Source organism: Otolemur garnettii, unplaced genomic scaffold (assembly GCF_000181295.1).
Source record: "Otolemur garnettii isolate 467f Iridium unplaced genomic scaffold, OtoGar3 scaffold00001, whole genome shotgun sequence".
NCBI lineage: Eukaryota > Metazoa > Chordata > Mammalia > Primates > Galagidae > Otolemur > Otolemur garnettii.
Genome location: NW_003852396.1, coordinates 47,812,034 through 47,836,151, shown reverse-complemented (window position 1 = coordinate 47,836,151; position 24,118 = coordinate 47,812,034). Strand labels below are relative to the sequence as shown.

Here is a 24,118-nt window from a genome sequence, read left to right as displayed (position 1 = left end):
GCTTAGCAGCTGACTTGTCCCAGGGCCCGCAGTCTGGCGCTCCAATGGTCTGAGGGACAATGAACTGGCCCCCTGTTTAAAAAGTTTGAGGACCCCTGCTGTAAACAAAGCAAGGCTATATGGCTTTCTGAGGTCCGTGGAAGGGGAGAGGGAGTCTGGAAAGAAATGGGAAAATTGAAAATGCCTTAATTGGAGTTATAAATGGTTATAGCCAAATATTGATCTATATCCTCCAATTGTCAAATTTCTGGGCATAGAGTTTCGTATAGTACTCAGAAATAATCTCTTGTATCTCTGTGGCTTCTGTTATTATTTCCCCTTTATTGTTTCTGATTGAGGTTATTAGAGATTTTACTTTTCTGTTTCTAGTTAATCTGGCCAAAGGTTTATTGATTTTATTTATTTTTTTGAAAAATCAACTTTTTGTTTTGTTTGTTTTCTGAATGATTCTTTTGTTTTCAATTTCATTCATCTCTGATTTAATTTTGGTTATTTCTTTTCTTCTGCTGGGTTTGGGATTAGATTGTTCTTCTTTTTCCAATTCCATAAGATGGTTCATGAGTTTGTTGATCTGCTCTTTTTCTGTTTTTCTAATGTAGGCATCTAATGCAATAAACCTGTATCCCACAGGTTTTAGTAACTTGCGTTTTCATTGTTATGTTTGAGGAATTTCACAATTTCCTTTTATCTCTTACTGAACCTAACTATCATTCAGCATAAGGTTGTTTAATTTCCAAGTCTTTGTGTGGGAATGATCATTTTTGTTGGAGTTGAGTTCCACCTTTATTGCTTGTGGTCTGAGACGATACAAGGTGTAACTTCTATTCTTTTAATTTTGCTGAGGTTTGATTTGTATCCTAGGATGTGGTCCATTTGGAGTGCATACCATAGGCTGATGAGAAAAATGTATATTCCTTTAGCTTTGGGATGGTGTGTTCTGTATGTCTATTAATCCCATTTGTTTTAGGGTGACATTTAAGTTCTTTGTATCTTTGTTTACATTCTGTTTAGAGGCTCTGTCCAGTTCCATCAGAGGGGTATTAAAGTCCCTAGCTATTATGGTGCTATAGGATATCATATTGCTTAGACTCATCAAAGTCTGTTTCATAAATCTGAAAGCATTTAAGTTGGGTGCATAAATATTTAAAATTGAAATGTTATCTTGTTGTATTGTTCCTTTGACCAGTATACTGTTGCCCTAAGGGTCTCGCGGAAAAGCAATGTCACGGAGAATAAGCACACTTATTGAAATGGTGTTTTAAATAAAGGTGACCATCTGCTCGCTCAGACAAAATGGCAAACTTCTTTATTTGCGATTGGTTTATATAGGGAATTTTGTACATGCACACCAAACAGCAATGACCTCATTGATCCATTTAAATATCATGTGACCACCTTGTGATTAGCTTCTGATAATCCACTCAACATACATCTTTTGACATAATCCTTTCAACATAATCCAATTTAACATAACTTAATGGAGAACATGCTGTTAGCCATTACTTTTTTGTTCTTATCTGATGATGCCTAAGGCTATGGAGGTAGATTGAATACCTGCCCTTGCTGCCTTGACGTTTGGAGGCTGTTACTTTGGATCTTTAAACAAGGCATAAAGAAACTTCTTGGGCATACAGAAATTTGTGTGCAAACCTCTGCTCCCGTGTAGGCCTTTTTTGCTGGAAGCTTTCATAAGAAATTTTCAGGCTGGACTTCTCAAAAGCGTTTCACAAGCCCAAGTTTCATCTGTGCCATTAGATCATGCATTGGGTAGATTCCTCTTCTCTTGAGGTCCCCGAGCACATTTCCATTCTCGGACCCATCAGCAAATGACCTCCATCACTTACCACAAATCAGAAAAGTTACTGATGGATATCTGGCCAGTTTTCCAAAGGGCTTTCTTACTGGCTTTATAAAGTCAACTTTAGTTCCTTAACGCAGTAAATGCTATTCCAGCCGAAGCCTTGGTCATGTTAGGCTCACAACCAACCTGGCCACATGGGATTCTGCCTCAGTTTCTTACAAGTATGCCTGCACAAAGTCTTTTCACTGCTCTCTCTCATATGGCTTTTTTGGCCAGAGGCATATAGGTATTTTGCCTATAGTATACAGTGTCCATTTTGTCTTTCTTAACTTTAATTGCTTTAAATCTGATTGTATCTGAAAATAAGATTGCAACCATTCCTTTCTTCTGAATTCCATTTGCTCAAAATACTGTTTTCCATCCCTTAACCCTGAGTCTTGATTTCAAGGCTAGGTATGTCTCCTGGAGATAGCATATGGATGGCTGTACTTTTTTTTATCCAATCAGCCAGCTTGTGCCTCTTCAGTGGTGAATTCAGTCCAGTGACATTCATTTAGAGAACTGATAAGTGTGGTGGAGTTCTATTCATCTTATTTTGAGAAAGTCCATTATGTGGTTTTATCCTCTGTGCCACTGTGGAAGCTAAGTTTTGACCTTTAGCTTCTGGGTATTTACTTTGCTGGTGGTTCATTGGGGTGGTCAGTGTTGAAAATAGGTCTAAGCATGTTCTGTAGAGCTGGTCTTGTTGTGGCAAATTTCCTCATTGCTTGTATATCTACAAAAGATTTGATTTCTCTATCAATTTTGAAGGTTAGCAGAATATACAATTCTGGGGTAAAAATTGTTTTAAGAATGTTGAAGGTAGATAATAATGTTCTTCTGGCTAGGAAGGTTTCAGTTGAAAAGCCTGCTGTCATCCTAATCATTCTGCCTCTGTAGGTCAGTTAGCGCTTACTACTGGGTGCTTACAGAATTTTTTTCTTTCATCTTGACTTTGAATAAGTTCATTACAATGTGTCTTGGCAGGCTTGAGTTTAGATGACTCAAGATTCAATATCCATCTGAAAGGGGTGTATCTGGGTCTTTAGTAAAACTTGGGAAGTTTTGACTTATGATAGTCTTAAGTAGGGCTTCCATTCCCTGGGATAATCTTCTTTCCCTTCAGGAATCCCTATTATTCATATGTTTGAATGTTTCATGGAGTCTCAAAGTTCTCTTAAGGGCCTGTTCTGCTTTTTCTCTCTCCTTTTCTACCTTTTTAACTACCTGGGTTAACTAAAAAATTTTATCTGCTAGCTCTTAGGTTCTTTCTTCTCCATGGTCTAACCTATTTTTGATACTTTCCACTGCATCTTTGCATTCCCTGATTGTCTCCTTCATTTCCTTAAGCACCACCATATTCTTTCTATATTCTACATATATCTCGCCCAACTTTGGGTTCTTTCCATTTTCTCGTCTATTCCTTTTATTGTCTTTATCAACCATATTTCAAATTCCCTTTCTGTCAAGTCCATTAATTCTTTATGGTGGAGTCCTCTGCAGTAGCTGCATCATGGTCCCTTGGGGGGATTCCTCTGTTTCAGTTTTCCATGTTGCCCAAATGTTTCTGTTGGTTCTTCCTCATGTGTTCTTTCTTCTTATTTACCTCTTTGTCCTTTTTCTCCTTTTCCTTTTTTTTTTAGACAAAGTCTCAAGCTGTCATCCTGGGTAGAGTGCCATGGCATTATCATAGCTCACAGCAACTTCCAACTCTTGGACTCAAGTGATACTCTTGCCTCAGTTTTTTCTATTTTTAGTAGAGATGGAATCTTGCTCAGGATGGTCTTGAACCCATGAGCTCAAGCAATTCACCTGCCTCAGCCTCCTAGAGTACAAGGATTACAGTGCTGGGCCGATCCTCCTTTTTCCTTCTCACTGCTTCCTTTGTTGCAAACAGAAGTCCTTGCTCTTAATGACAGTATGTTGCAATATGTCGCCAGGACACCTGGTGGTGCTGTGGTTTTTTAAAGAGACAGAGAGCACAGCCAGCAACCTCTGTGGTCCTTATTCCAAACTTAGTTGCCTTTGGTGATCCCCTCATTGTTTCTCCAGCATTCAGACCCTGCAGGTTAGAATCTTAAAGCTCACAAGAATCCTTAAGGGGCCAGTTTCACTTGCTTCCTGACTCCAGTTTCCATGGGCTGCAGGAGTCCCTTAGCCTGTCCCAAGAGTGGAGTTCTGATCCTGGTAGGTGAAATGAAGATGGCCGTGCTTTAGGCTCCTGCTAAGACCTTCTCATGACCTTCCCATGACCTTCCCACAATGGGTGACCAGCTGGCCACCTAGACCTTCTCAGTATAGCTGCGTTGCCAGCCACTTAACCTATCACAAATCCATTCCAACCTACATTCAAATCTGGTTGCTGTGTACTGTTCTAGTCTGTCCACTCTTCCAAGCACTCCACATAATATGTAGCTTCTCCCCAAAACTGAAAACTCTGGAAAGGCTTCCTCCCATCCTGGACCTTTGTGGGGACACAGCTGACCCTCGCTGGTTACCATCACTTGCCTAATTCATCAGATTTCCACCACTCTGGATCATATGCTATATCCAGCTCACCACTTCCTCACTGTGCTTCCTGAGCACAGTGGAGTGCTCAGGTCCTTGCGCCATATATGGCTGGGTTCTCTCTTTTTCCCCAGGAAGAGGTCAGCTGAACGATCCTTTTGGTCTGCCATCTTGCCTCAACTCCTACTTAAGTTTTCTTAAACTACAGGCTGCCATTCATCAGCAGGTCATTAAGGAACTAAGTGGGTTGTGACTAAAATTTTTTTTTAAAGTTAATAGGATAAAACAACAAAATAGGGTAAAGCACACATTAGGAGTATTATTTTCTGAAACTTTTGTTTCACTTATATTTTGTGACAAAGTAAATTTATTTTTAATTAGGATTGCAAATCACTGCCTTAGATAATATTATTGCCACTTACCATGAATGCAGGAAGCCACATTTTCCAATATCCCTCCCACGTAGGCCATCTTGGCACCCAGAAATAATTGCTGACTCAGTTAAAAGAACCATCTGATCTTGAAGAAATCCCAAAGCAATCCAACAAATTTTTATGGGTCCAAATAAAACAATAATTCATTCTACTGTTCTCTTCCCATGAGTAATAAATGCTGGACACATACTGTTTCTATAGTGTGCTCTAAGATTACATTGAGAATTGAACAGATTTTCAATATTAAACATCATCAACCAGAATCATTAAATATATAAGTGCAAATGTAAGTTGCATTTCTATATTTTTTCTAATATTTAAATTCCTAGCAATGGCATTACTATTTTTTAAAGGCAAAATGAGATATCCATCTAAATTTGAGCTTAAAGGATATCAGGAAAGAATAAGATGAACCAAGTCATAAATATCCAAAAAACGGAACTTAGCAGAAAGACTGTGGGTAAGTATACAAGATTCTTATACCCAACCAAGAACCTAAAAGAAAAAAGAAAAAAGATAAACATAAGGCATTAGTGGAATAAAGTATTAGTATGGCTCATTTTAATTCTAATTTTAAATTTCCCTAAGTAATAATGACAGTAATAATAATAAGTAGCAGCAGCAGCAGTAGCAATAACTTTCACTTACTGAGTACTTACTATGTGTTATTTTTCATGGAGTAATGGCATTATGTGCCACTGTCACTCCATTGTACCATAAGAAAACTGAAGCAAGACTGGGCACAGTGGTTCATGTCTGTAATCCTAGCACTCTGGGAGGCCAAAGCAGGTGGACTGCCTGAGTTCAAAGGTTCAAGACCAGGCTAAGCAAGAGTGAGATTTCTCTAAAGAAAAAATATCTGGGGGCAGTTCCTGTGGCTCAAAGGAGTAGGGCACTGGCCCCATATACTGGGGGTGGTGGGGTCAAACCTGGCCCCAGTAAAAAAAAAAAAAAAAAAAAATAGCTGGGCACTGTGGTAGATGCCTATAGTTCCAGCTATTCAGGAGGCAAGAGAATTGCTTGAGCCCAAGAGTTTGAGGTTGCTGTGAGCTATGATGCCATAGCACTCTACCAAGAACAACAAAGTGAGACTCTGTCTCAAAAGAAAAAAAAAAAAAACTGAAGCAAAATGACTCCCAAGAAGTATATGTTCTAGTTCTTCTAACCAACTTACTTATTATGTCATTCACAATAATTTAATATACATTTTCAATGAATCTTTTACACTTCTACTGAGACTTATAGTTGAATTTCTTTTTGGGCATATATTTTTAAATACACCAAAATGCAAAAATTTGGACATATTTCATAAGCTTTCTTCCAGAGGCTGGTAGCGTATTTATGAAACATACAGGTGCAAACAATCTTATGTACTTTCATCCTGCAACTCCACTTTGAGAAGCAGATACCTTATATGAAAAGATACATAAAGGCTATAAGTGATGCTAGTCATCAGAACACTAACAATTTCGCTTGGGTAACAAGCAACTTGAAGTCCACATAAAACTCTACTCAAAATGTTTAATTCTATAATTTTATAATTTCAAAAGAAAAAAAAATCTGGCTTGGCACCTGTAGCTCAGTGGTTAGGGCACTGGCCACCTACATAGGGACTGGCAGGTTCAAACCCAGCCCAGGGCCTGCAAAACAATGACAACTACAACAACAAGAACAACAAAAATAGCCAGGCATTGTGGTGGGCACCTGTAGTCCTAGCTACTTGGGAGGCTGAAGCAAGAGCATCGCTTAAGCCCAAGAGTCTGAGGTTGCTGTGAGCTGTGATGCCACAGCACTCTACCGAGCACAAGAGAATGAGACTCACACACACAAAAAAAATGTCTTTTACACTAAATATTCAATAGTTATCCTATGTGTGAATATAGCTTACCTGGATATATTTTAAAACATATACCAGGCAAAAGCAATGGTTAATAATAGGTATCAGGATCATAACCATAATTATGATAAGTTCATATTTGAGAAGAACTAAAAATCCCAAACCTCAGACATCCAATATGCTGCCAAAATAGGCCAAATGGAGCCCATGTAACTTCCAGAGTATGGCCTGTGATTTTGTAGTAAAAAATGCATGTGACCTAATTACAGTGTAATGAAATTCCTAATTTGTAAGAGCCTGTTACTACTACTTGTCTATTTCTGACAAGTGTCATATGACAGCCTAGATCAATAAACAACTGCCCCTGTAATAATAATAATGATAATAAAAGTTCACAGGTGCTTACCTCTATGACACTGGGACTCCTACAGAGGAGTATGAGAGAAATAAAAGCAGTATGGTAGTTACCACATGCATTTGGGTCACATTTAAATTATATCCATATGCCAAGCATAGTATATTAAGCCCTCAACTCACTGTCATCGAAAACAAGTTTTTACATGGTTTTTTATAATGTAGGTTTTATTTATTTACTTTTTCTTGGGAGACAGAGTCTCACTTAGTCACCCTTGGTTGAGTTCTGTGGCATCACAGCTCATAGCAACCCCAAACTCTTGGGCTCAAGTGATTCTCTTGCCTCAGCCTTCCAAGTAGCTGGGACTACAGGTGTCCACCACAACGCCTGGCTATTTTTTAAAGACTGGGTCTCACTCTTGCTCAGGCTGGTCTAGAACTCCTGAGCTCAAGCAATTTGCCCACCTCGGCCTCCCAGAGTGCTGGGATTACAGGCGTGTGCCACTGTGCATGGTCTTCCCTATAATGTAGGTATTGACTAAAATAAACAAATAGCCAAACAAAATTTCAAATGCTTCTTCCTATCTTGGATGAATAGATGTTACTATCCCTTGCTTTCTCTCTGAAAAGAAGAGTAATGATTGTGATTCCTGGTGACTTGGCTTGAACCTGATTTAGAGACTGAATCAATCCAATTAGTGGAAAATGAATGAATATCGCTAAGTGACAAGTTTCACGAATAATGGACAAATTAAGGCATTTTGCTATTTTTTTCTGAAATTTGAGTCGTTATTGTACATTTAAATTCTAACTCATTTCCAGGCAATTGTCCTGTGGTTGGGTAAGCCAGTAGTAAGATCCCTCTAATACTGTTTTCTCTTATGACAAAAGCAGTGCATGCTTATTCCAGAAAGTGCTGGTAAGCAACAGAAAGACACAGGTGTACTCATAAAAACACCTGGCAAAGAGTAACACTATATTTCCTTTTAGATCCTTTTCTATGGATCAACATCATTACATGTATTTTTTTTCACTCAGTAAGTGAAAATGTTTAACAGCAGAAACAAGTTTTCTGTTTGTGTGGGCCATACACTACAGGAAAGTTATTAAGAGTTATGAAGAAGGTAAAACAGGGTGATGCAGTAGAGTCAGTCAGGGACAGCCTCACTACGGAGGTGATACCTAAATTGAGGCCTGAATAACATATGCAGCAATGCAAAGTTATGGTGTCAGAACACTTCAGACAAAAACATGAGCAAGAGCCAAGCTCCTAGGTTGTGAATGAGTCTGATGTGTTTCAGGAAAAGAAGAATGTGTATGTGGTGCAGTTAGGGTAGGGGGAGAGATTAAGTCAGCAGGGAGGGAACGAATCCCCTAATACCTCATAGGCAGGAGTTTGGACTTTACTTTGAGTATAAGAGAAAGCTACTAGAGGGCTTTGAGCAGGGAGAAAGACAGAAACTGATTTGCCTTTCTAAAAGACCACCTTGATTGCTAAGTAGGGGTGAATAATAAGAGGTATAAGAGTTAAGGTCAGTGCCAGTTGTAGAGATAGAAGCAGAGCAGAGAGCACTTGGTAATGGGCTGGATGTGGGCGGCAGGGAGAGGATGACAGGAATCCCAGAATGACACCCCTATACATGAGAGGAACTAGATGTAATTTTACTGAGAAAGGAAAGAGAGAAGGAGAAGAGATGGGGTGTGATATGATTATTGAGTACTATGTGTCAGCCACTTTTGTAAGCATTTACATGTAGTATTAACATGACTCAGGCATTATCAAAATGATTATCCTCACTTTATAGATGAATAAATTGAGGAATGAAGAAGTAAACCAACTTGTTGAATGCCAGACCACTATGTGGTAAAGCTTGACTTGAATCCAGGCAACCTGACTCTTAATCATGAACTATACAAAATCATGTATAAGTACTTTCCTAAAATGAAACCATACCAAAATTTACCTTTTTATAATTTCCCACAATTTAATTAGGTTGTTTTAACTAAAAATTCCTTATAGCAAAAATAACTAGCTTAAAATGAATTTAGATTTAGGTAAAAAATAACCCATACGATTTCTGAAAAATGAGTCAAATTGCTTGCTTTAAGAAGCAAAATGATTACAAAATCTTCCCATTATTCACTTAAACTAATAATTCCAAAAGTGACCTAGGATATTTATTTTTCACAAATTGTCAATTCAATCAAATTACTGGGTTAAACAATTTGCTTTTTGCCAAATCATATGCTACTAAAGCACTTTCCTCTCACCAACCATCGAATGTTTTTATGTGGTAAGGAACATTGAGTGGACATTTATTTCCATTACACGTAACAATGGAAATAAGCAATTAAATTGAAAATACAATAAATTTCCTTGCAAAGGATAACATACATACCTTGGAAACAGAGATGTTAGAAAAAACAATGTTATCAGAAGACATCCTTTTAAAAGCCAAGAATCGGAATTGAAGTCCAATATGTATCCAACAGCCCACATGGTAATCACAGAAAGCATCAGCAGTAGGAAGAGCTATTGACAGATGCAGAATGTTAGAACTTTATGGATTTTACCTCTTAAGTATCTACTAATCATCAGTTTAATATAAGAATGACTTCCCAAATATATAACAATTAATATAATAACAGAACTACCAGAATTTTTCTTCAAAACTGCAACTGATGAATCTGAAGTTTGAGGAATTATATAACTTGGAAATAATCTTTTAAAAGCCCTACATTTTATAAAATTTTGCTTAAACATATTTTGTTTTGCTTTTTCTTCCCTAAAAGATATAGTCATCTTTTGGAAAATGCTAATAAAAGCTGAAAATTTAAAAATAATTTCTTGTAAACAGCATTCTGTGTTGGAAAGCATAAAGCAAGATAGGGAAACCACACAAAAATCAACACATCCTCTATGAGGGGAGTATAAGAGCTCCAACCTGAGCACCAGATGGTGCCACCACCTAATAAAGATTAGACAGAATAAGTTTGCAAAAGTTTTGTTTGGGGAATGAAGAATTTTAATGCCTATGGACACCTAGGAGATATCTAGAAGGCAATAAAAAAAAGGAAGTTCTATCTATCATTCTGGAAGACCTGAGATTTACTGGTTTATAGGTAAAATCATAAGCAAAAAACACCCCAAAGACTATATATAGGTACAAAGGTGCAGAATCTTACCTAAAACAAACATCTAAGGGGAAAAAAAGCTGTCTCCAAAGGCAATGAAGAAAGACTGACCAGAAAGGCAGGATAAGAAAGAAAGGTTTCAGAGAAACCAGGAAACAGAGTTTCAAGAAGGGAAAAGTTCTTAGTGTCAAATGTGACACAGAGATCAAGGACTGAAATGAGTCTTCCAAATGCTAATGATTCAGGTTTATCTTGGCAAAGTTAAAGGAATCAAACTTCTATGAACCAACAGTCATACTGATGCCAGACTCCACATTTGTGCAATGCAGCCCCTTAATTACAAGATACCAGACCTTGAAAGCAAGCAGGGTTTTTGTAACAACAAAGATAAAAAAAATGTATTTTGCCCTATCTTCTTCCATTTTCATATCTCTAAGCTATATCTGGGAGAGGATAATTTCAAATGACATCAAATCTTTAAAATGCTTCCAATTCCAATTGGCATAATGACATAAAATGAGCAAGTATAGATTTTTAAAAAATATTTAGAATCTATAAGCAACATAATCTCAGAACAGAGATAATTAGATTGAACATCAAAATTCTAAATCCAAGATACAACACTCTTACAGATGAGCAAGATAAAAATGTGATATTCATTCAACAAATATTGAAGGACATACTGTATGGAAGGTACTGTTCTGAGCACTTAGAACACATCAATGAGTTTTGAGTATTTCTATTATTTTAATTCTAGCTAGGGAAGATAGATAAATTTATTATGTAAATTTTATAGCACATAAAAGAGCTGGATTACATGATACCTTGCAGGCCATAGTAATGACTTTGCTTTTACTTAGGGAAAAATGGGGATACATCATAGAAATTTGAGATGACTAATATGATGTGACTTACATTTTAAAAGATTCATCTCCTGGACCAATGCAGCATTGGTGGAGTGATGAGAAGGGCTCAGATTCTGGATATAAACTGAAGGCAGAACTAGCCAACATGTCCTTTTAATGGACTGGATATGTGGTATGAAAGAGAAAGGGGAAGTTGACTAGAATGCTGGAGTTGCCGCTTACTGAGATGAGGATGGCTTAGTTGGAGTGAAGTGGGGAGATCAAGAGATGCCCACTGGATATGGAACTGGATGTGTCAAGTAGGTAAATGGACATATCAAATATTACATGAGTCTGGAAAGGTCTGGACTAGAGCCAAATTAGGGAGTTGTTAACATACAGGTAGCATTTAGGGAATGATTAGATAGAAAAGAGGTTCAAGCATACAATCCCAAGGCACCCTACCAATAAGAGATGAGGGAGACGTGGAGGAGCTAGGAAAAGAGGAACCTGGTGCATGTTAATTTACAATCACTCTGAAAGTATAATTTCTAATTATTATTGGATAAGATTATGGTATCATATTTGAAAACATTAGAAACAGAGAATCAATCCACTATCCCTTTTTAACATTTAGACTTATGAGGTCAGACAATTAAGTTAGTGAACTCATCCTAGAAAAAGAGCTACATATCTCATTGCTTGTTATGTATTACTACAGTCACCTTCAAGGTATTCCCCTTGAAAGCTATGCACTGATGCCAGCCTCTTGTCCACACTTCACAGTAATTTTGCAACTCTTTTTCTAGAATGGCCACCAGAGCTATCATGGTATGAGGTCTAACCATTAAATTTGTGAACTCATCCTAGAAAAAGTGCTACATATATCATTGCTGAATATCACTATGGTCACCAGATGGCCAAGGAGAGTACTTTGAAGGTCATAGGAATATTCAGCAATGAGACATGAAGCACTTTTTCTAGGATGAGTTAGCAAACTTAATGGTCAGACTTCATATATTCACTAATATGACTTTGATTTTACTAGCCATTCATGAGAGCAAGCTGAATTTTCTAACTTTTTCTATTATTCAATTCACTTTAAGTTTTAAAAGAATACCAGTCAGAATTGCTAAGTAAAGAGAATAAATAAAATTTGGGTTTCAACTTTCAAAATTCTAGATGTTTTATTTTATAAAGTGACTTCACATGCTTAAAGTTTGTAATATTGTCATTTTTCCAGTCTTTAGGATTCTAATAAAATTTTTTGAATGTTATTACTCTCATTTTGAGAAAAAAATTTAATAAGAAATAAACTCCTTAAGATAAACTTCTATAAAATTCCTTGTCAAAAGGTGTGCTTCCTTTGCTTCTCTAAGAATCAAGCTATTTACATTTCAATTCATTCATTAAATAAATATGGAAGTATGCCATAATATTCACAAGGTAACCTATAGTTTTGGAGCCATCTAGCTGAGGAACAATAAAAAGCCAATGGAAATGCCAAATTTCTAACTTTGGGTCATGGGATACATGGAAAAGATATAATCAGCCTATATAATGCAGCAAAAATGCAATTCTCTGGTTTCCTCTGATGCCTTAAGAAACAAAGGAAACAAAACAAATGAACAAAAGGTTCTTACATCACACAGAACAGGCCCCATTTGAAAATACCTCACATTTCTGTAGCCACCTCCAAAGTCTGAACTTTTGGTTAGCTCTCATTTTGGCTTCTGTTTTCAGCATGTGAATAATGAGCTGATTTTTGTTTTGCACTGCCATATCAAGAGGTGTTTCTCCCTTAAAAAAAAAAAAAAAAAGAGGGAGTAGAAGTTTAGTGACATTTTTGATATACTGTGGGTGCTAAATAATTTTTAAAAAACTAACCAGAATCATATTCAACACATTTATTTCAAGCGTAGCCAGCTATTATTATCTAGTTGTATAGTGATAACTGAAAATATAGCTTATCTTTGTGTTAATTTATCAATCTTCCACCTGAAGATGTAAAAAACTTTTAAAAGAGATAAATACCTGGTCATACCTTAACATTTTGGATATCCAGGCTACAACCAGCTTCCAAAAGTTTATCAACTGCATTAACATTTCCTGCTGCAACTGCCCAATGAAGTGGAGTGTTTTGATGTATTTTATCAACCACATTAAGAGAAGGATTAAACTTTAAAAGAAATCCAGTTGGTTCTGGCCTGTTTCAAAACAGTAAAATACCAAGGTTTAGTAACAGACATGATGATTTCAGGAATAAATGCAAATAATGAATTTGTTAAGCTAATTATCAATTAACCAATCAGTAAATATTCTGAACAACTGAGGAGGCTCTTTGTGCCAAATTCTATTCTAGGTACTAATAAAAGATATCCTTCCACCTCCATAAAAGACATCTATTAAGTGACAGCCTGCTATCTAGATAAGTTTAACATCAATACTGTAGAATACTGCTTTTATTTTTCAAATGTTTACTTTCATGTTATTGTTCTACTGGTTAACATTTTTTAAAATTGTGGATTTAACGTTGGCTAATATTAAATACTATGTTATTTATCCAATTAAAGGCTAAATGTATGTTATATTTGAGGAGATAAACCAAGAGTTAGCTTCATACTCTCTAATCAATTATTAAATAAAAGAAGTATAAATTATGGCATAAAGTATTTTATATCTGAGAAAGTTATAGACTAGAAGATAGAATTCATAAAATACTTTTACTTTATCATCAATGCCTTCCCTTCCTTCATGACTCCAGGAGATTTTATTAATAAAACAATATTCTAAATTAATTATTCCATCAGGTTCTTTAGAGACCATACCTGACTTCAGAGTTATCAATGAAAAACAGAAAATACTTTTTAAGAAAATTCTACCCCTAATCCCACCATTCCATGAACAAAAAGGAAATGGTATTAAAGTTAACTCAATTCCCAGAAGAGAAGTCCTAGTTAAAAGCAGAATCAGAGATTTAGTACAACATAGACACAAACTGATAAAGGACAACTGGCATGTATTTGCACAGTGAATACCAGAAGGTGGACTAGATAGTGGTCATAACTCACATGTGTTTATAAAAATGAATACAAAAATCTAAACATACAAACATTCTTTTCATAAATCAGTTATAATTAATATTTTTAGAGCAGTCAACAATGTCAAAGAATGTCAAAATTTATTATTTACCAAAAAACAGATTTATAACCTAGATTTCAAATTATCAGAATGTTCAAACTTGTAGCCATTTTTTTAAATGCGAAAGAAGAAATATAAGCCATGTTAACAAGTATATGCTAAGGAAACTCTACGTGTTCTACAAAGACATTTTTCTCTTGTTAGTAGCTTTCAAACTTTTCACCAAAACTACCAGAAAAGAGAAAATATGGTACTTTTCCAATTATAACTACCCTAAAATTCCATATTACTGTCACAGTGTAGAAAATCTCATATTCTTTAGAGAATTTGAATTTAATACTTTAGAATGTACTATCATCTCACATAAACTGAGATACTTAAAATTGTATATACAGGAAAGAAATTGTTGAAACCAAGAATCAGATTGAGACAATCACTTGAACTCACTTACCCAATTACTTTATAAGCTGATAACATGAGAGGTGTCTGCCCATTTACATCTGTCATATTCACACTCTAGTCAAAAAGAAACCAACTTGCATAAATATAAACATACTCAAAATTTTGTTTCTTCTCATTAGAAATATCTTTTCAATACATTTAGCCCTACTATTGTGTCTCCATGAAAGGTTCAAATATCATTTGAAAGTTCTGTTTCACTTCCATAGGGTTAAAAAAAAAAATCCATGGATTTCCATAAAATACATGCTTTTTGTGACATTCTCACTTTGTTGCCCTTGGTAAGGTGCTGTGGCATCATAGCTCACAGCAACCTCAAACTCTTGGGCTTGAGCAAGCCTCTTGCCTCAGCCTCCCAAGTAGCTGGGACTACAGGCACCCACCAATACACCAGCTTGTTTTTTTATGTGTAATAGAGACAGGGTTTAGCTGTTGCTCAGGCTGGTCTGGAACTTCTGAGCTCAAGCTATCTACCCACTTCATCCTCCCAGAGTGCTAGGATTATAGGCATGAGCCACTGCACCTGGCCTTGATAAAATATTTTTAAAGGGAAAAATTTGGATATATGATGTAAAACATTGTATGATGCAAACAGAGGACAGCTAAGGAAAAGAGTAGGATGTTGATAGCCAGCATCAAATATAAAAGACAATACAAACCTTAAAAGTCATCTAGTTTAGACCTCAGTTGACACATTAATTCATGCTACCATTTCTTATACATAGTACAAAGCTATCCAGCCTCTACTCAAATACTTCCAGTAATAGTGATCTCTCCGTCTTCTAAGGCAACTTGTATTTTTGAAATTAAATATTAAGTTTTGAAGAGTAAAACACAAAAAAATATTTTTTATTTTTTGGAATAGAGAAAAAAAGGAAATCATATTTCCATGAAGATATATTCCTTTTAATAAAACAAGTCCAGGCTAAATGTGTACAATAATGGTTCCAACCAAGCCAAATAAAAAAGGAGATTCTTACAGGCTTTGGAGAAACAGAACTTAGGAAGGAGTCCCAAGAGAAGCAGGAAAGACACCTCCTCTTACATCTTTCCAAAATGAAGCCCAAGAGTTACAATCATTCTACTTCAATTGGCTAAGTCTGAGAAAAAGTGCTTATTTAGAGAGAGTACAATCATTCTAATACCATTTGTGCAAACATGTTTTCACAAGTCTGTTAGTATGTAAACTACTTTGCTACCAGAAAGCACACTTCAGGCAAGTAGAGTTGACAGTAAAACTCCTGCTGCCAATAACCTCAAGTTTAACCCGTGCCTCGCAGGGGTCCTCAAACTTTTTAAACAGGGGGCCAGTTCACTGTCCCTCAGACAGTTGGAGGGCCAGACTGCAGGACCTGGGACGAGTAGGCTGCTAAGCAGGACAGGCATCAGCGGCAAAAACACCTGTCGGGCCAGATAAATGTTCTCAGCGGGCTGCATGTGGCCCACTGGCCATAGTTTGAGAACGCCTGCTCTAAGGCAAGTCATTTTTTATAGAATTACTTTGGAGAATAATAAGAAGCATCCACTCAAATTTTTTAAAAACACTGCAAATTACTGGGTTTTATGAGAAAAACTATTATAGGCTTATAAGTTTCAGAAACATCAATTTTATGTTACTGAGCTAAATGACCTGTCCTTTTCATACCAATGAAGCAGAAAAAGCAGTATTCAATAGCTAGCCTTACTGAGGCTAATATTTGAATACCTAGACAGCCATTAGCCTTTACTTTTAAAATGAGGACAAATTACTAATAATCTCCCCAGTCTCTTCAAATTATAATAGGGGGAGTATAATACACATTTTAAAATATACCTGTCCTTTTGAGATGAGATATGCTATAATAGGCATGTGTTGAAATAATACTGCCAGGTGGATACTGCTGAATCCCTCTCCATCGATGAGAGTGGGGTCTGCACCATGCTGGAGTAATAATATGACCATAGGTAAATGTCCTTGTCTATAATTAAAAGACAAAAAATTATTCTGTAGCATGCAGAAAAAGAAAAAAATTCAGTGAGAAACTCAGATTCCTAAGCCAAACATCTACTTAGATACTCCTAACTTAGAACTATATGGATAGTCATTCTTTAGTGTAAATTATAAACTTGGTATCTTCACTATCTACCTTAAACCTTATGTAATAATCTTATATAACATGCTTATAAGACTTTAAAATCACTTAGACTTTACTGTTGCTATTTTAAAAACAAAATGTAATCATGAGTCAGATATATAGACAGAAGTATAATATTCACAAACTATGGCTACACTGTGATATTCTTAAGAACTATATATTCTTATACTTGAACATGTTTCATTTGTCATGTAAATCACTGTACCTCAGTAGCTTAAAGAGGTTGAGTTACCCATAGATTATTCTACAAATCTCTTGGCTATGAAGAAAAGATTCAACTCTTCGCTTTACCTGAACAATTATTGACTTGAGTTTCAGGTTTATGTCAACCCCACCAACCACAGAAAGTAGAGTTTAAATAAAAGAAAAAGCTGTTAAGTATCAAGCCTTATTAACTTCAGCTTCAGATGGCCAATGCATATCAGAGTAAAGAGGACAGTGACCAAAGAATATAAATGTCTAAGTCGACATACTCAAAATTTCTTATTAATCCTGAAGCAACTTTCAAAAGAGCTGACTCATTTGACCCTAAAGATATATACTTTACATTCACCTGAGAGAAAAATTCAGCTCTTTAAAATAAAATTACCACTGTAAGTTTCCAAATAGGCTGAACTACTGCTTTTATTGATGTGAACAAATAGAAAAAAATATTTATTCTAATTATAAAAAAGTACAATACACATATTTGTGTTTAATAATCACAATGGAACCCTAGACCAAATACCAAAAGCACTCTTTCTGAAAACTTTTTAAAGCAGTCATTTATTTTTAAATAAACAAGGAAAAAAACAACAAAAAAAAGAAAACAAAGTCCTTTGAATTGTCTAAAACTGTGTTTTCCAATATGGTGACCACTAGCTACATGCCCCTATTTAATTTCAGTCTTTATAGAAACCTTACCGGACAGCCCAGTGAAGAGGAGTTGAATTTAAATCTCCACCCAACTGATCTACAACAGCACCTTTTGAAATATAAAACCTGTGAAAAGCAAACATAAATAAAAATAAGATTTGAAACTTAAAATACATATTTACAAAAAAACACTAAATTTTTCTTAGTAATAAATGTTAGATAATTAAAATTATGAAAATAACCCTCCCCAAAACACCCAGATTTAGAGAAGTCTGAAAGATTCACTTGGCAATATCAGGCATATCCGTGGTGAAACATTCTTAGCATATAGGTAATAACTCTTGTTGTAATTAGCATTCTATTATAACTTATATACCAAACACATAACCACTACTTTCTGCATAGTCTAACTACCACAGCACTCTTGAAATAGTTTATACGCAAAAGGCTTAGGATCAGACATTCTTATTTAACTTGAGAGGAGAAAGGCAAAATTATGTCACTTTCAACAGTTCGAAATTAGAATTACTAATAGGGTATGAATTCTACAAATAGTAAAAAGTTAATTTAAAATCCTTTCAGAAAAGTTGGACATTTGAATGTTTTGCTCTTTCCCTGGGGGCATGTGATACATTATATACAGTAAATGTGTAAGTTAATCAGACTGATTTTCTTCTATGGTTTACAAAAGTCTCATTACCTCAAAGTTGTATTTCATACATTGTATTATCTAAACATTATACCAGTTTATTTCCACAGAAAAGAAGTTTGCCTGTGAGTGTAATTTGTGTTAGAATATTTTAAACTTTATAAACTTTCATTTTCTTAAAACTTGTATATTTTTAATAGAGGGTAGCCTCAAAGTTATGGCCTTTATGGTCATCCTGTATTTAATTCTATAATACAAAAACACATAGTCACATGAACATATATATTTTACATGCTAAGGCATAAAACAGAAAGAAATGAGTAAGTAGTCATGCTTTATAAAAGGTAAATACTTTATACAATCTAATACATGTCCACTTATAACTGTATCCCACATTTAGTTTTAAAAAACATTAACTGATGTATGTGGCAGAAAGGACTTCATTTATAATAAAGGATTATAGATGGCTCAATACTCATACTTGCACTCAAAGAAAAAGATAAATGAAGGAGTGGTCTAAAATTATAAAAATACACAATTAACACACATATATCCCATCTTACTTTACAAGTTCCAGCCTGTTGTTAATAGCAGCCCAATGAAGAAGTGACACATTTTCTTTGTCTGGTTGTCGGACATCATATCCTGCTTCTACCAGCTCTTTACATCGTTCAAAAATCCCGTATCTCAAATAAGAAAAAAAAAAAAGGTATAATTGATATTGTTAAAATAATTTCAAATATTAAAATTTCTTCCTTTTACCAAAGCTTTCACTTTAGTCAAACTGTCTTTTGGCCAACAAAAGCAATAATTAACAACAAAGATGATCACAAACAGGACATGGTGCAAAGCCAAATAACATGGTTTACTTACTAATCAGATTAATATATTTGGAGTTGAACTTAATCTTCTTAAGTAAACTTTAACAGTCACATTGTCTTCCTCCAGTAAGTTTTATTTGATCCCCCAGCATGTGCCAAAACACATAGTGCTGATTCCTCACTGTAGTTTTATCCCTGAATCAAACCAAGCCCATGCAATAAACTCACAATAAGGAAGAAAGACTGAAAGGAAACTCAGAGTGGGATAAATTCAACAAAATATAGATATAAAATAAGTATAGCAGAAATAGGAATGATTAGCCCTTCTTGAATGAGATAAACTAAGATATAGTTTATAGCAGTGGTTCTCAACCTTCCTAATGCAATGTATTTTCATTGATAAAAAGGGGTCGCGACCCACAGGTTGAGCACTACTGGCCTATAGGCTGATGGAAGGGGAGGGCATTTCAGGCAGAGGAAATAGCATGCACAAAAATTAGAGATGTGATACAACATGGATATTCAGAAAAATAAACACAATTTAGCATTGCTGAAGCATAAAGCATAAGAGAGAGAATGGTAAGAGATGACACTAGAAGCAGTAAAGACCACATACGTCTTCTATGCCATGCTATGAAGTTTTGTCTTTACCTATGGTTCAAAGGGAAACCAAGAAAGGGTTTATAAGAGGAAAGCACTCAGATGTTGTATTCTAAGAAAGATCACATTAGTGGCAGTATGAAAGCGGCTTAGAATAAATAGGGTGAGGACAGAGACTGAGAGACCACTTTAGAGGCTACAATAATAAATACCAGTGAGAGCCTAAAGTAAGAGAGGCAATGGAAATGTAAAAGCAAGGATGGACTTGAGAGACATTGACTGTTAGGGTGAGAAACACTTCCTTTAAACATTTTAATTAATAAATTTGCATTTCAGAATGTTATAGGGGTACAAATGTTTTGGCTACATGCATTACTTTTGTATAGTTTGAGTCAAGGTTATATTATGTCTATCCCCCTGATAGTAGTCATTTGGTCTGTTGGTGTGAATTTACCTATGCCCTCTTCTCCACTTCCACCTGCTTTATTTTCATTGAATTTTACTACCATATGTACACATACATTTAGTTCCATTTTAGAAGTGAGCATGTGTGGTGTTTGTTTTTCCATTCTTGTGATACTTCACTTAGGTGGTATCTAGTTCCATCTGGGTTGTTACAAAAGGTATTAGTTCACCATTTTTTTAAATAGCTGAGTAATACTCCATGGTATAAATATACCATACTTTATTAATCCACTCACATATTGATGGGCACACTGAGTCGTTTCAACATCTTAGCAATTGTAAATTTTGCTGCTATGAACATTCAAATCCAAGCGTCCTTTTTACAGAATGACATTTCTTCTTTGAGTAAATTCCCCATGGTGGGATTGATGGGTCAAATGGTTAGAACTATTTTTAGTTCTCTGAGGTATTGTCATACTACTTTCCAAAGAGGTAGTACTAGTTTGTAGTCCCACAAATACCTCTATGTAATAATACAATTAAAAAAAAATCATTCATTAGCAATATTTCTTTTCAACAAAAACTGTGAAGTCCAAACTATTAAGTACTTGCTTTAAAATTTATTTCTTTTTTTTTTTTTTTTTTTTTTTTGAGACAGAGCCTCAAGCTGTCCCCCTGGGTAGAGTGCTATGGCATTACGCTCACAGCAACCTCCAACTCCTGGGCTCAAGCGAGTCTCCTGCCTCCGCCTCCCAAGTAGCTGGGACCACAGGCGCCCGCCACAACGCCCGGCTATTTTTTGGTTGCAGCCGTCATTGTTGTTTGGCGGGTCCGGGCTGGGGATTCGAACCCGCCACCTTAGGTGTACATGGCTAGCGCCTTAGCCGGTTGAGCTATAGGCGCCGAGCCTAAAATTTATTTCTATTTAGAAGGACTTAAATGTTTCAAGAGTCAAAAGCCAAAACAAATGGCAGAATTTCCTGTTTCCCACACTGTTAATTGAATTAAAAATAATTTCAGCCTTACTAAACTGGGGGTGCGTGTGTGTATGTGTTTGTCTTTTTGGCATTTTTACAAGGCAGAGACATCTGTTTGACAGTACCAAGGGAAACTATTAATAAGTAAATTTTTGATAATGACACATACATATATTTATACTCTCCATCTTTTATTTTTATTTATTTATTTATTTTGTAGTTTTTGGCCGGGGCTGGGTTTGAACCGGCTACCTCTGGCATATGGGACTGGCATCCTACTCCTTTCAGCCACAGGCGCTGCCTCACTCTCCATCTTTTAAATGTCATCTTTAACTTTTTAGTGGAATAGAAATAATCCCTTTATTTGAGAAGCATAGTAAGAATAAGCATTAATTAGGATTTTAGCAGTTTAGAAAACACACAAACATATACAAAAACACACACACATCCCAGCTCTCTTTTGTCCTTTCCAAACACTACGTTCCAGATCCCCCCACAACTACTTGGGAAAGTCCAAGACCCAAAGAACATTTAAGGAGAGATACAAAACGTGAGTTTTTAACACAGATTTCCTGTGAATATGCCTAATTTCTCACATAATATGATCAGAAGTAGCCAAAAAAAAAAAAAAAGATTTGAATGTTTCCATTCTTACTCAAGAATGAGAGAGAACACTTTCATTTGTATGAGTAGAAATAATATCACTTCATAGTAGTGGTTCCCAGGGCTCCTAGAGTTCATATATGTTCTTAATTAGCAAAGAGAAAGCATACCACATTAGTGTGGTAACATTAGTTCCTTTCACCCTAAGTTTTTTTGAGACAGAGTCTCAGTTGCCCTGGGGTTGAGTGCCATGGGATCATAACTCACAGCAACCTCAAAGTCTTGGACTCAAGTGATTCTGTTGCCTCAGTCTTCCCAGTACCTGGGACTACAGGTGCCCGCCACAAAGCCTGGCTATTTTTTTTTTTACAGACGGGGTCTCACTCTTGCCTCTTGCTCAGGCTGGTCTCAAACTCCTGAGGTCAAGCAATCCACCGGCCGCAGCCTGTCAGAGTGCTGGGATTACAGGTATGAACCATTGTGCGTGGCCTTTTCATGCTAATTTTGATGGGTATGATTTATAATATATATGATGAGCAACCCAAGAGCAGATTATGTTTGATTACTAAGAAAATAGATTACTAATTAATGTAGTTTGATGAAGAAAATATTTCAAAATATGTTCAATGGCAAGAGCTAGGGTGGATGTTGATAATCCATAAGGGTGAATATGCTGGAAATAACTGACTTAAGGTTAACCCCCACATAGGGAGATCTTGAGGGAAAACTTTCAAAATGTACTTCCATTTTTAGTGTAAGCAAAACAACACACTGTATGTTTCAAGTGGTCAGAGAACATATATTTCCACCTTACCTTACTATCTTTCTTCTAGCATACCCAGTATAAGCATATAGAAAGTACTCAATAAACAAATGACTATTTAAAAATATCTATAAATGTGTTAGCTGTTATTTTCATCATATCCAGATACTTAGCTTGTAGTGTATTTTAAAGACTCAGATTTGTGTTTCAAATTAAGAGTCTAGTTTTAGCATCATTTAAGTCATTTATTCGTTCAACAAACATTTGTTGGATCCCTAATATAAGACAAAGATGAAAATATGCATTTATTAACAAGTTTGCCCATAATCTTAGTGCAAGAGCCTAGTATGTAAACAGGTAAGGGACTCTATACTAAGTACTCTGATGCTGGTATGACAAACACACTTAGTGGTGGTGTTAATGAACACCATGATCAAGTGAGGAAGGTAAGCATATGGGGTATCATAAACTGCACATACATTATTATTAATATATGCATAAGGATACAACAAAGCATTTGGAAGACTTACTGAGTAGCTTTTACAATGTCACAGTTACTAGAGTCCTCTATAAGAGGAAGAGCTTCTCTTGCCTTGGCAAGTTCCTTGTTTTCATGTGTACAGTTGCCACATCGACCAAATCCTGGAGGGTGGGGGCCATGGCTGTGATTCCTGCACTGAAGAACAAGAGCAATTTGACAAAAGCATAGAAAAGAATGTCATATTCAGTTACATAATGAAGCATTTGCTACTGTCAAAACTCCCTATAAATTTGAATTTTTTTTGAGTCTTAGAAGTATATCCTAGAGAAAATTATCTTAATTCTGTTCACTAGGGAAAATATTTAATATTAGAAAAATCCAAATTACACATTTTGCCATGAAACTAAGGTCATCTGAAAAGGCACAAATGGACCTTCTTACTTATAGTAGATAGAGCAGGGGTCCTCAAACTTTTTAAATAGGGGGCCAGTTCACTGTCCCTCGGATGGTTGGGAGGGCTGGACAGTGGGCCCCGGGATGAGTCGGCTGCTAGGCAGGACAGGCAGCAGCAGCAAAAACACCCAGTGGGTAGGATAAATGTCCTAGGCAGGCTGCATGTGACCCGCAGGCCGTAGTTTGAGGATGCCTGGGATAGAGGCTCATGAAACACTAGGAAGGCCACCAAGCCCCTGTTTTGTGGGGTTGTGGTGAATACACCATAAGGAGACCCATCCAGTGAATCAAGTTTTTGTATAATCCTTTCCCTTTGAGTATGGGCAGAACCTGTGACTTGCTTCTAGGTAATGGAATATGACAAAAGTGATAGGACAATCACTCCGATGATTATATTACATATATAAGACTGTCTTAGCCGAACGAGGAAAGAGATTCTTTTGCTTGCCTCAGAAAAGTAAGATGCACTGATAGGTCACATGGCAAGAAACTGTGGGCAGCTTCTAGAAGTGAAAGCAGTTTCTGGCTGATAGCCAGAAAGAAAATCGAGACCGTGACAACAAATTCTGCCAATAACCACATGAGCGTGAAAGGGGGCTCTGAGCTCCAGAATGGAACACAGTTCAGTCTTCACATCATCCTTGTGAGACCCTAACCAGAGGACCCAGCTAAGCCACACCTGGACTAAGCCAAACAGAAACTCTGAGGTAATAAATAGGTGTGATATGAGGCCACTAACTCAGTTGATTAGAAGATAGTGCTAATAAACAGGTGTTCTAATTGTGGGGTAATTTGTTATGTAGTTAATGGAAAACTAATGCAG

The 24,118-nt window shown here is 36.1% G+C and overlaps 1 protein-coding gene across 1 annotated transcript in view; it reads right to left on the bottom strand.

The window, feature by feature from the left end:
• ZDHHC13 (zinc finger DHHC-type containing 13) overlaps positions 1 to 24,118 on the bottom strand; it is a 55,010-nt gene that overhangs the window by 17,777 nt on the left and 13,115 nt on the right. Inside the window, exons 2-10 of the mRNA XM_003781169.2 lie at positions 22,892 to 23,037; positions 18,756 to 18,878; positions 17,592 to 17,669; positions 16,367 to 16,511; positions 14,546 to 14,610; positions 12,998 to 13,160; positions 12,628 to 12,753; positions 9,373 to 9,506; positions 5,177 to 5,277 (exon numbers count right to left, since the gene is read on the bottom strand). Of these exons, the coding sequence (XP_003781217.1) occupies positions 5,177 to 5,277; positions 9,373 to 9,506; positions 12,628 to 12,753; positions 12,998 to 13,160; positions 14,546 to 14,610; positions 16,367 to 16,511; positions 17,592 to 17,669; positions 18,756 to 18,878; positions 22,892 to 23,037 (1,081 nt within the window). The remainder of the gene's footprint in view (positions 1 to 5,176; positions 5,278 to 9,372; positions 9,507 to 12,627; positions 12,754 to 12,997; positions 13,161 to 14,545; positions 14,611 to 16,366; positions 16,512 to 17,591; positions 17,670 to 18,755; positions 18,879 to 22,891; positions 23,038 to 24,118) is intronic.